Here is an 11050-nt window from a genome sequence, read left to right as displayed (position 1 = left end):
TGGTGCACCGGACACCGAACAGTCCGGTGCGCCAGACCAGGATTGCCTTCGGTTATCTTTTGCTCTTTTTATTTGAATCCTTTCTTGGACTTTTTATTGGTTTGTGTTGAACCTTTGGCACCTGTAGAACTTATAATCTAGAGCAAACTAGTTAGTCCAATTATTTGTGTTGGGCAATTTAACCACCAAAATTATTTAGGAAAAGATGTGAGCCTATTTCCCTTTCATCGGGTCGCGAGGCCCTGAACAGATCATCCTTAGCAGTGATGATAAAGTCGAGGCCCCGAAGCGTATGATCGCTCCGTAGACCCATGTGATATTTACGTCATCCTCCTCATCATGGTATCTCTCCTCGCTGATCAGTGGACCCAAAAAGGCCCGAGGTTTCGCACCCTGATAATCATCCTAGGCAAGAACCGTTTTAAAAGAGAAAGGGTATTGATAAAGATTTTAACCCCCTCAAGCCTTGTTTGGATAAATAGGGATTGAAGTGGATTGAAGTGTATTTTAGGAATTAAAAGGGAAATCAGTTCATATTATACTTCAATACACCTTATACCACATCAATCCACTTCAATCCAAGATTACCCAAACAAACCCTCAATCTACCTACTCTCAAACACGTCCTACAACTATTTTCTAAAAAGTCAAAGCCCTGCCACTGCCAATGGGGGCCTTGCCCGTAGCTGATGTGGGCTACTAAAGGGACAATGAGGCCCACCAACGAGGGCCTTCTACAAACATCCCGTCCCTTCGCCGGCGGGCACGACCATCACTCCACCATGTCCGCCGCCACCTCGGCGGCAGCGGCCGTCTCCTCGTCGCGCCCGTATCCCCTCCTCCAACCCGCCTCCAGACCCGCCCTCGTTTCCTTCCCTCGGCGACAGCTTCCATCCACCTCGGTTGCCCTGTCCGCGTCCTCCCAGCTGTCGTCGCGGGGCTCGCCGCTGGCGCCGGCGGCCAACCCGAAGTACCACAACGCGAAGGTGGACGCGGGAGACGAGGACGCGGACGGTGAGGAGCTCCTGCGGCGGTTCCGTTGGCAGGTGTCCCGCGCGGGTGTCATGGAGGAGATCAGGCGGCGGCGCAGGCACGAGGACGCCCGGGACAAGCGCAAGCGCAAGGCGCGGTCGGCGTCGCTGCGGTACCGCCGGAGGTGCGTCCCCCACTGCTCTATGGATCGCTCTCCTGATTAGTGAACTTGATCGCCATGTACGTATAGTTGCTTGGATTGTTGCTCTGCTGTTCCTTGTCTCCGAATTTGAGGTGCTATAAATGACATGATTGCTGATTTATAGCCGTGTTGCCTGATTGTATTTGTAGGGCAAATTCTAAGTGTTGGCGGCTCATTTGACCTTCATGTGCAAGTTGTGCTATATTAACTTATTAAGGTGATATGTGGTCATATATGTGACCACAGTTGTTTGATTGCCAAATTCATCAGCCCATAATTCTTTGGCAATGAACCAACCGAGGTCTCGTTTTGATGCCCTAGTATCTATCTCGATTCAAATCCACTTGTATTCAAGTGGATTCGGATGTAATAAACTAGTGTAAGTTCCACCCCAATACGCCCACCACATATAGACTGAGGTGAGCAGGCCCTGGTAGTCATGATCCTGAAGGTGGGACAGCTAGATTATGTCACTGCAGATCATTTCTGATTGGAAATAGCTGCACATGTGAAATGGTCCTATTTTTGTCTTTGGTATTTAATCTGGTTTGCCAGACCATCATCATAATACTGTGACCATGTTTATAACTCTTTGATCGCTTTTTTTTTTAAAAAAAAAGAGGGGTGCTACTCTTTGATCATGAATACATGAGTGTGCATCTCTGGCACGTCCAGGTGCAAGGACATGCCTAATCAAGAACCCATCGGGCGGAATGATCATCTAGCTTTGCACTGAACTATGTGGAACCTATCATCAAGGACATCTCCCCTTTCTGGGGAGGAGAGACCATTGTTTTTGGCAATTTTCAAAGCTCCTCGAGAGTTCAGTAGCGCTGTAGCAACAATATTGAGAACTCCTGACTGACTCCTGAGCCCGACCGTTCCTTTGCAGGCGCTTCAAGGGCCCATATCCTTCCATCGATGACCAGGGGCTCAAGGAGCAGGACGAGGAGAACGACAACTGGGAGCTCCCTGCAGGAGAGTTGCCTCCTTACATTACAGGCAGGTGAAGGTGGTCCGACAAATTGAAGCGTGGTTTTGTCTGACGGAGAATTTCGGCGGCTAAATCTTCAGTTCTTTCTGTTAGTCGAGTAGGTGTTGCCAAATTGTTCTTGTGGATGGATTGTACAATGGCTGGTGTGTTCTCACGAGAATTCTGATGCTTTCTGGTGGGGAGAAAATGATTTCTGATGCAGATGCAGTTGACACTTTTAAATTTATAATGAATAATTTTTCGCCTTATATGCATCCCCACTCTGTGATGTCTATGTACCCATAAGACAGCCACACCCTCTTCAGGTTTGCTTTAACTTCGAAACTGCTCAATTATGTTGCAAAATTCAGGTTTGAAAACGTTATACAATGATGTATCATTGAACACGTGCCAGAAGTGACCAGAAACGACATGGAGATCTCAGGCGAAAGGAGAAGAGCTGGGTAAAGCAGATCTCATGTCTCATTTTCTATCTCATATTTCAGACTTCACTTTGTAAACAGTGTTTCTACTTTTCCTATTTTACGCTACCTACTATAGACAGGCTAATAAAGCTACAAAATGAGGGATTATTGAACATGTGCCAGAATTGTCCAGAGACGACGTGGAGGAAACGACGAAGAAAGGCGAAGAGCGGAGGAAGAAAGCCATGTCCTGTCGTTATTCTGCGTACGATTGGGGTTCGCATTTCTTCTCGTCCTCACCTGGCCTAATCTCTGACCCCACCTGGCCACCTAGCTGTCTTCCCTGTTGTCGAAAGCTGGGGGTAACACTTTATCACATATTTATATTTTAGGGAGCTAAACAAATATATATATATATATATATATATATATATATATATATATATATATAGTTATAGTATTAGGAGCCCTGGGCTCTCTCTAATTAGAGAAAGCCCTGACCCCCACTCAATCGGTCGACCTAACATCATCTTTACGCTTTATTGTACATAAGTTTACACTTATTTTGCTGTAACACCATCGTATAAAACGGATCGCACTATCCAGCCTTCCCGACGGCGGCTGTTTGCAAGAAAAATAGGGTTTCAGTGGCGGCAGTTTTACCTCCACTCACGCTGCCATCGCCTCCGAGCCCCACTCCCCGATCCAGACAACCACCCCGCCCAGATCTGGATCCACCTAGCGCAGCACGGCCGTGGCTACCAGATCTCACAGCCTCCGCTTCTGCTTTCTTTTATGCAGGCGCCGGCGGGGGAGAGGGAGCTGCCGAGCAACGGGTCGCCGCCGGTGGTGGATGACGCCGGCGTCCAGGTCGCGGCCGTACTACGGAAGCGGTCGTTTCGGACGATTCAGCACAGCAAGATCCGCACGCGCAGGGCCTCCACGACCGCCGGATGCGGCTCTCGGTCGGGGTCGCGCGAGAGTTCTTGGCGCTGCAGGACCGCCTCGGGTTCGACAAGGCCAGCAAGACCCTGAAGTGGCTCCTCGCCCAGTCCAAGCCGCCCATCGACTGCCTCGTCGACGCCGCCGACCAGGTGGCTGTAGTCACTGGAGGACGACCGACGCTGGTGAAGGGGAGAGAGCAGGGGAGCAACTCAAGCATTTGCTGTTTGACAGACTCGAGGTAGGAGCTAGCCACGGAAAGGGAAGAAGCAGAGGCAGTGATGACGGTTTTGATTGGCCACCGCCTCTTATTGAAGAACACAGCTGGGACTTCGCGCAGGGCTGGAGTGCTACTTCCAGTATTGCTTGCAGGTCGAGGAGTTGATGAGATGCAACGGCGGAATGCCAAGGTGATTACTTGTATGCTATGCAAACATGCATAAAACATTGTATATAGGTGATTCCCATTACGTAATTAGGCTATATGGTTGGTTGCTAGCTATACAGTACAAATAAATCAACTGGGTTCTCTATAAATCAATAGTCATGAGCCTGGGGTTGTGTTATCCACTTTTGGTTAATGGCAAGTAATAATCTTATCATAATTAGCTAGTGTTGTTTGTCAATTTTTCATATATATACTCGTGCTAATGATATTTGTTGCTTCATTCTGTACAATTATGAGACATTTTATATTTTTATATATATATATTTTTTGGTTATGCATATATATTGGTTTTTAGTGTATATATATTATTTAAGTACATAACATTAAAAAACCAAAACATCTTTGAGTTTTTCTTTGGCATATGCTATCACTTTGGAACTGTAATTAACCAGTGCTTACTGCTTTGATCGCACTTAATGAAACTAAGCATTTAAAGTCTGGTTAAGAAGATTTGATATTGTTAAATATTGTTATGAGAAGGTCTGCAACAACGCTTAACTGCTGGAATTTCTTCTGGCTTCTTATTTAAGGTCTATTTGTAAACAGGTCATGTAAATAATTGTAGATGGGACAAAAGTCTGAACTGTTCTAAATGTGTCACGTATTGCTTTCAGGTTCTCTTTCCAGATCACAATTTAATTATTTAATTTTTTGTTTATTTTTTTATCATTTAAAGATTCTAGGAGTTGGGAAGACCACTTCTCAACAAGAAATAAAGAAGGCGTATCACAAATTGGCTCTGCGCCTCCACCCAGATAAGAATCCTGGGGATGAGGTAGTATCTCAACCATAAACATGAATGTTTTTTTACCTTTCAGACTCAAGCAATATTTTTATGGATCTTCCTTTTTCATCTAGGCATTGGTGGGAGAAGCAGCAAACAATCTTCAGGAGTACTTCAGAACAATGTACAAGAAAGTATGGTTGCTTCTATACTAATTGTAGGCTAATGTTGTCTATTAATTTACAATGATATTTTTTAGGGAAATACAGTAGCGAGAACTCTGTTGTGGCATAAAACTAGCTCTGTTGCTCTGTCTCTAAAAGAATACCCTTTTGGCTTGTTCAGATGTATAGCCAGAGTGACAGTATTTTGGGGACAGGTTGTATATTTTTATATATAATGGTACTTAATTTAATCTTTATTCCCAGGTCATGGAGGCTGACATTGAAGAATTTGAAGCTAAATATAGAGGGTCAGATTATGAGAAAACGGACTTGAAGGACCTCTACACAAAATATAAGGGCAACATGAACAGGAATAATTATCTCTTATATCATATTGTAAAATCTGAAACAGTTCTCCTGTAGATGGTTAGCTTGCATTTTACACTACAATTAGCTCAGATCACTTCTTGTTGTATCTTACACCAATTTACGACATTTCTTGATGTGTTTTATGACAACCTCATGCGCTGAGAGATACATTCGGTCTACATTCGTTATTATGAAACAGATGGACGATTTACGCTAAAATTCATACTCATTTACGTTGTTTTGGTTCACGATTTACACTTAAATCCGTCCGAGCCAGAACCCGCGCACGACCGATGGCGCGCGATTTTCACGCTGTAAATTTGGTATACGAAACAGGTATACGATTTACGCTAAATTGTGTACTCATTTACGCTGTTTTAGCTCACGTTTTACGCTAAAATCTATTTCAGCAAAACCCGCGCACGATCGGACGCACGCGATTATTACGCCGTAATTTCGGGACCCATTTACGGTTACGAAACAGATATAAGATTTACGCTAAATTTCGTACTCATTTACGTTGTTTTGGTTCATGTTTTACGCTAAAATCTGTCCGAGTCAGAACCCGATCACGATGGGACGCGCGAGATTTTTACGCCGTAATTTTCGGGCCGCGTTCGCCGTTTCAAAACAGATCTACGATTTACGCTAAAATTCGTAATCATTTACGCTGTTTTTGTTCAAGTTTTACGCTAAAATATGTCCAAGTAAGAACTCATGCCCGATGGGACGTATGCTGGTACGAGACGTGGCTATACCTGGCTGGGGCTTCCTGGTACTAATGGAAGCCCAGGGCTTCCATTACCTCGTCCCTATATATATATATATAGAAGAGGTAATGGAAGCCCTGGGCTTCCGTTAGTGGGCGAAGCCCCAGCCAGGAGGCCGATCGGGTCACGTTCGGCTCACTGGACGCCAGCTTGCGTCAGCCATGCATAGGATAGCCACGTATCCCGGCTGAGACGCGACATGCGATATACGCACGTATAAATATATGTACAAATGTGTATAACTCATGCATAAATGGAATCTTTTATGCCACGAATCACGGGAACGAATATTTGCATGTGCTTGTCGGTTACGATTGCATAACGCTGTGATACATGATAGCGTAAACCATGCAAACATTTAAAATCTCCCACCGGTTTTGAGATAAGGAAAGACGTGCTCTTCGTGCGCGTAAATAAAGGCGCAGTTACGGGAGGAAACAAATACGCACACATAAATATATGTAGTAATGTGCATAAATCATGCATAGAAGGGATATTTTGTACCTTGACTCACGGAAACGAATATTACCATGTGCACACCGTTTACGACTGCATAACGATGTGTAACATGATAGCATAAACCATGCATTATATAAATCTTGACCGGTTTGATATAAGGAAAGACGTGCTGCATAATCGCGTAAATAAAGGGACAGTTACGGTTCGAGGAGCATTAGTAGAAGGAAATAAATTTTAATTTACAGCCGCAGTTCGCGGGTTCTGCTCGGACGGATTCCAACGTAAAACGTGAGCTAAAACATCGTAAATGAGTACGAAATTTAGCGTAAATCATATATCTGTTTTGTAACAGCAAACGAAGCCCAAAATTACGGCGTGAAAATCGCGTGCACCCAATCGTGTGTGTGTTCTGGCTAGGGCAGATTCCAGCGTAAAATGTGAGCTAAAACATCGTAAATGAATACGAAATTTAGCGTAAATCCTATATTAGCTAAAACAGCGTAGATTGATCACGTTCGATCGTGCACGGATTTTGGCTTGGTCAAATTTCAGCGTAAAACGTGAACCAAACAGCGTAAATGGGTACAAATTTTATCGTACATCATCAATCTATTTCGTAACAACGAATGTGGCCTAAATTACGACGTCAAAATCGCGCTCCGATCGTGCTCGGGTTCTAGGTCAGGTGGATTTAATCGTAAGACGTGATCCGAAACAGCGTAAATGGATACGAATTTTAGCGTAAATCAATGATCTGTTTTAAAACGACGAATGTGGCACTTGCTTTTTAGTGGAAGCGTAAAATACAATAAGAAAGAACCCAAGACAAAATCTTTTTTTGCCGACCTATACATGCGACATGGGGGTGAATTAATAACTGAACGAATCCAAGACAAGAAAGAAAACGATGAAGCCATTTGTTGTTCCTGAATCTTGATCCGTCACGCTCACGCCCGGCCATGAAACTGAGGTCAGAAGAGTAGCCACTAGACAATACAGAGGGCACAGCGGTCAGAAGAACAAGAAGCGGAGCTGGCACGCCAGGCGCGTCCACTGGTCGACGCCGATGATCCCCGCGACCTTCCATTGCGTCCGGGCCTCCCCATCCACCCGGAACGGCACCACGCTGTCGCGGAGCGCGGCCTCCATGGCGGCGCTGCCGGCGGCGCCCAGCGGGGCGCCCTGCGCGCGCGCCACGTACGCCAGCGGGAGGACGCCCCTAGCGGGCACGCGGAACGGGTAGGCGCGGAGCACCGCCAGCCCGCCCGCACCGCCACGTACGGCGCGCGGGGCTGCAGCAGCACCACCACAAGGACGGCCACGGCGCCCAGCCGCACCACGACCGCCAGCACCATGAACAGCACCACCGCCGCCCACTCCGCCACGCCCCGACCGGTGCCTCCTGAACCTGTACCGCCGCGGACGCTGAGGCTCCTCCTCGCGCCCCTCCACGACCGCCAATCCACCGGCTGGAGAGCGCCGCGGCGGCCGGGGCTCTCCTGCTCACAGGCGCCTGCTTGCACGCCCGAGGGAACTGCCGCCGTCGCTAAAACCTAATCCCTGGCGGCGTGGGGGTGTTTTTATAGTGACGGCGTGGGACTGTATAATTGTGAGCGCGTGGGCAGGATCGTGGGCCCGATTCACGTAATATGCGCAGACTATATTTGCATAAACTGATACACACATCAGCATAACTCGTATTATCATTTAGCGTAAGCACAGGTAGGTATAATAAGCCCAGGGCTCCGGTGCGGTCTGCACACCTGGTCAGGGCTTCCTGGAGTTAAATAGAGCCCAGGGCTCTAAATACTATATCTATATATATATATATATATATACTATATGTATTTAGAGCCCTGGGCTCTATTTAGCTAGAGGAAGCCCCAGCCAAATATGAACGCACGTGCATTCACAGCCGACTGACCTTTCGGTTTCCATATAAATACCTACGTGATCCCGCGATTAGCTCCTTTGCTCCCGGCTCAGTTTCCATAACCGCAAAACCCCAACCCCGGCACGACTCCAGGAATCTCCGCCGATTCTTCCATCCCGGCGACTCCGCTCCCCTTTCCGACGACTCTTCCAACCCCTCGCCGCTCGCTGTCGATCCAGTCGCAAGCGGCATTTGAGCGGCGCGCCCTCGGTGTTCCCAATCCTCGCTCCAATATTCGCGCCGCTGCGTCCGGCGACCGGCGAAAACCCTACCTTCTCCGGCGACGCTTCTGCTCCTTCGCTCTCCGCCGACCCGACTGCTTCCACGTTCTCCGCCATCCTCAACATTCGCCGCCGTCAACGGGTACCGCTCCAATTGGTAGTCCATCCCTAAACATTTTCGGTGTGTTCTTCCCAACCCTAGCTCGCGCGCATTTCATTGTATCGAGTTTGACCGTCAACAAACTAGTTGTTTTTTGTTCATTTTGCATTGTGTGGATCACGGCTAGGGTTGACATTAGTTATGCAGTTGATGTATTACATTTACGCACATTTACACAGTTGGTTACGCACACTTACACAGTCGGTTACGCTCATGTACACAGTTGGTTATGAACATTAGGTTACATGTTTATGCACATTAGTTAAAGTTTTTTGCATCATATTATGTTCAATTGGTAATTGGGTGGTCATCTAGTTGTTTTTGTGACTGCATACACTTATTTATTCCATTATTGTTATAGTTAATACATTGTGTGACAGCATGTATTGTTTTATTGGATCATATCCAGTTTTTTATTATTTTAAAACAGACATTATTTATTAAACTAGTTCACAGTTAATACAGATTGTTTATAGTAATTTTTGTTTTGCTCAAACATATCAGGTTGCAGGCAAATTGTGTTTTATGTTTGCAACTGTATGCAATGGTATGCAACATATTCAGATTTTTATGAATGTATAACAGGACAGAACATATATGTTAATGTGTTTCATGTATGCATCTGTATGCAACATATTCAGTTTGGTATGCTGGTATATCAGGTCAGAATATGTATGCATCTGTGTTTAGTAAATGTTCAGCCAACTAGTTGTTTTTCATAGAGTATATGTTTTATATAAAATTTCATTTCTGTTTAGTGCATACATTTATGTATTTTCAGATGATTAGAGCTAATACATTATTTGGTTACAGCAAGGTCTGTTATTCACTTATTTTTGAACAGTTCAGTACATGTTTTATTGAATCATATACAGTTTTGTATTATTACAAAACAGACATTATTTATTACACTAGGTCACAGACAATACAGCTTGGTTATAGCAAGTTTTGTTTTGCTCAAACATATTCAGATTTTTTATGCAAATGTGTTTAGTAAATGAGCAGTCAACTAGTTGTTATTCGTAGAGTATATTTTTTATTTAAAATTTCATATCTGTTTAGTGCATACATTAATGTACTTCAGAGCATTACAGCTAACACATTATTTGGTCACAGCAAGGGCTGTTTTTATTGAAACATATTCAGTTTTTCCTAATAATTGAAACAGTTCAGTATGTGTATGCAAATGTAAATAGAGAACAGTATATTCAGATGTTTTAAGTTTGGTTTTTAAAACAATTAGGTTCATTGATTCAATCATACCACACCATAAATACATATGCATATATAACATTTTATTTTTTACAACATTGTATATTATGTATGCAGCTTTTAATTTAAAAAAATGAAGCAAGTCGACCGTCCTCCAAATAACCCCAAGCGTATAACAATCCAGTCAAGCCAGGAGTGCTTCAGTGTTGACATTCCCTCTGCAGAACAGCCTAATCCATGTCCAGAAGTTGAAAATCCTCCAAATGCTGACAGTCAAAATGTGACCAATGAAACAGTTCAGATTGATTCTGATGAAGATGACTTCATGCTAGCTCTGAAGAAGCGTAATGTTTCTGAAAGCCACACAAGAGTGTTAAGAAAAGTCGTGACAAAGAGGATTAAACATGAGGAGCTACCCCGACAGGTTAATGTTATGCATACACAACAAACAATTTCATATTTGTAATGTTCTGATTATTTTTTTCATAATAACAAAATTATTTCATGTTGTATATTGTTTAACAGAGGCTTAATGTGAGGTGCAACCCTCAAGATGTCATTGCAAGCATTAACATTTTGAATGAAAGACAACGTGAGGCTATAAGACGTAAAGGTTTCTCTTCCATTCTTGATATGACAGTAGATGCGCTGTGCAGTAGATCACACCTCCAATGGTTGATGGACAAGCTAGACCCCAAGGATATGACAATATGTCCTGGTCCAGGAAAGGAACTCAAGATTACAAAGGACATTGTTCATCTTATTCTTGGTGTGCCAAATCATGGAGGTGGTAAACCTTTGGGTATTGATGAAGCAGTTGCAGCAAGCAACTTGAGGGCAGAGCTTGGTGTGGCCAAAGATGAGTTCAATGTGGCATTTCTACAGGATCGTTTAAGGAAAGGCGAGGATGATGACCTTTCAATCAGATGTTTCTTCCTCATTCTATTCAACCGTTTGTTGTTTCCAACTGCTAGCTGGGGCATCACATATCATGAGGTGCTTCTCACAGAAGAAATGCACCGTTTCCATGAGATCGACTGGTGCTAGTTGATTTTTAATGATCTATGTGAAGCTGC

General features: G+C 44.5%; 1 protein-coding gene and 2 pseudogenes across 4 annotated transcripts; all 3 read left to right on the top strand.

The window, feature by feature from the left end:
- The first annotated feature begins 661 nt into the window (after window positions 1–661).
- LOC100282029 (30S ribosomal protein S21, chloroplastic-like) lies at window positions 662–2388 on the top strand. 2 transcript variants are annotated; one of them, XM_035966919.1, is made up of 2 exons: window positions 662–1212; window positions 2067–2180. In XM_035966919.1, the coding sequence occupies exon 1, from the start codon at window positions 690–692 to the stop codon at window positions 1194–1196; it is 507 nt and encodes a 168-aa protein (XP_035822812.1). In that variant the 5' UTR covers window positions 662–689; the 3' UTR covers window positions 1197–1212; window positions 2067–2180. The 2 variants fall into 2 exon arrangements, with proteins under 2 accessions (XP_035822812.1, NP_001358746.1); NM_001371817.1 differs by having other exon boundaries at window positions 732–1156; window positions 2067–2388.
- Window positions 2389–3113: 725 nt separating this feature from the next.
- On the top strand, window positions 3114–4080 carry LOC103653116 (transcription factor pseudogene; annotated as a pseudogene). The gene has a single exon (NR_163892.1). The product of NR_163892.1 is annotated as a transcription factor pseudogene (transcript).
- A 466-nt stretch (window positions 4081–4546) lies between these two features.
- On the top strand, window positions 4547–5200 carry LOC109945500 (dnaJ pseudogene; annotated as a pseudogene). Its single transcript, NR_163893.1, has 3 exons — window positions 4547–4737; window positions 4821–4880; window positions 5115–5200. The product of NR_163893.1 is annotated as a dnaJ pseudogene (transcript).
- Window positions 5201–11050: the final 5850 nt, after the last annotated feature.

This window comes from Zea mays, chromosome 4 (assembly GCF_902167145.1).
Source record: "Zea mays cultivar B73 chromosome 4, Zm-B73-REFERENCE-NAM-5.0, whole genome shotgun sequence".
Classification (NCBI taxonomy): Eukaryota; Viridiplantae; Streptophyta; class Magnoliopsida; order Poales; family Poaceae; genus Zea; species Zea mays.
Note: the sequence above shows the minus strand (reverse complement) of the source record. Positions and strands in the feature narration are given on the sequence as shown.

What these genes read in the sequence shown, in the direction of transcription:
- LOC100282029 (XM_035966919.1), top strand. Translation starts at nt 690, where the DNA reads ATGTGGGCTACTAAAGGGACAATGAGGCCCACCAACGAGGGCCTTCTA.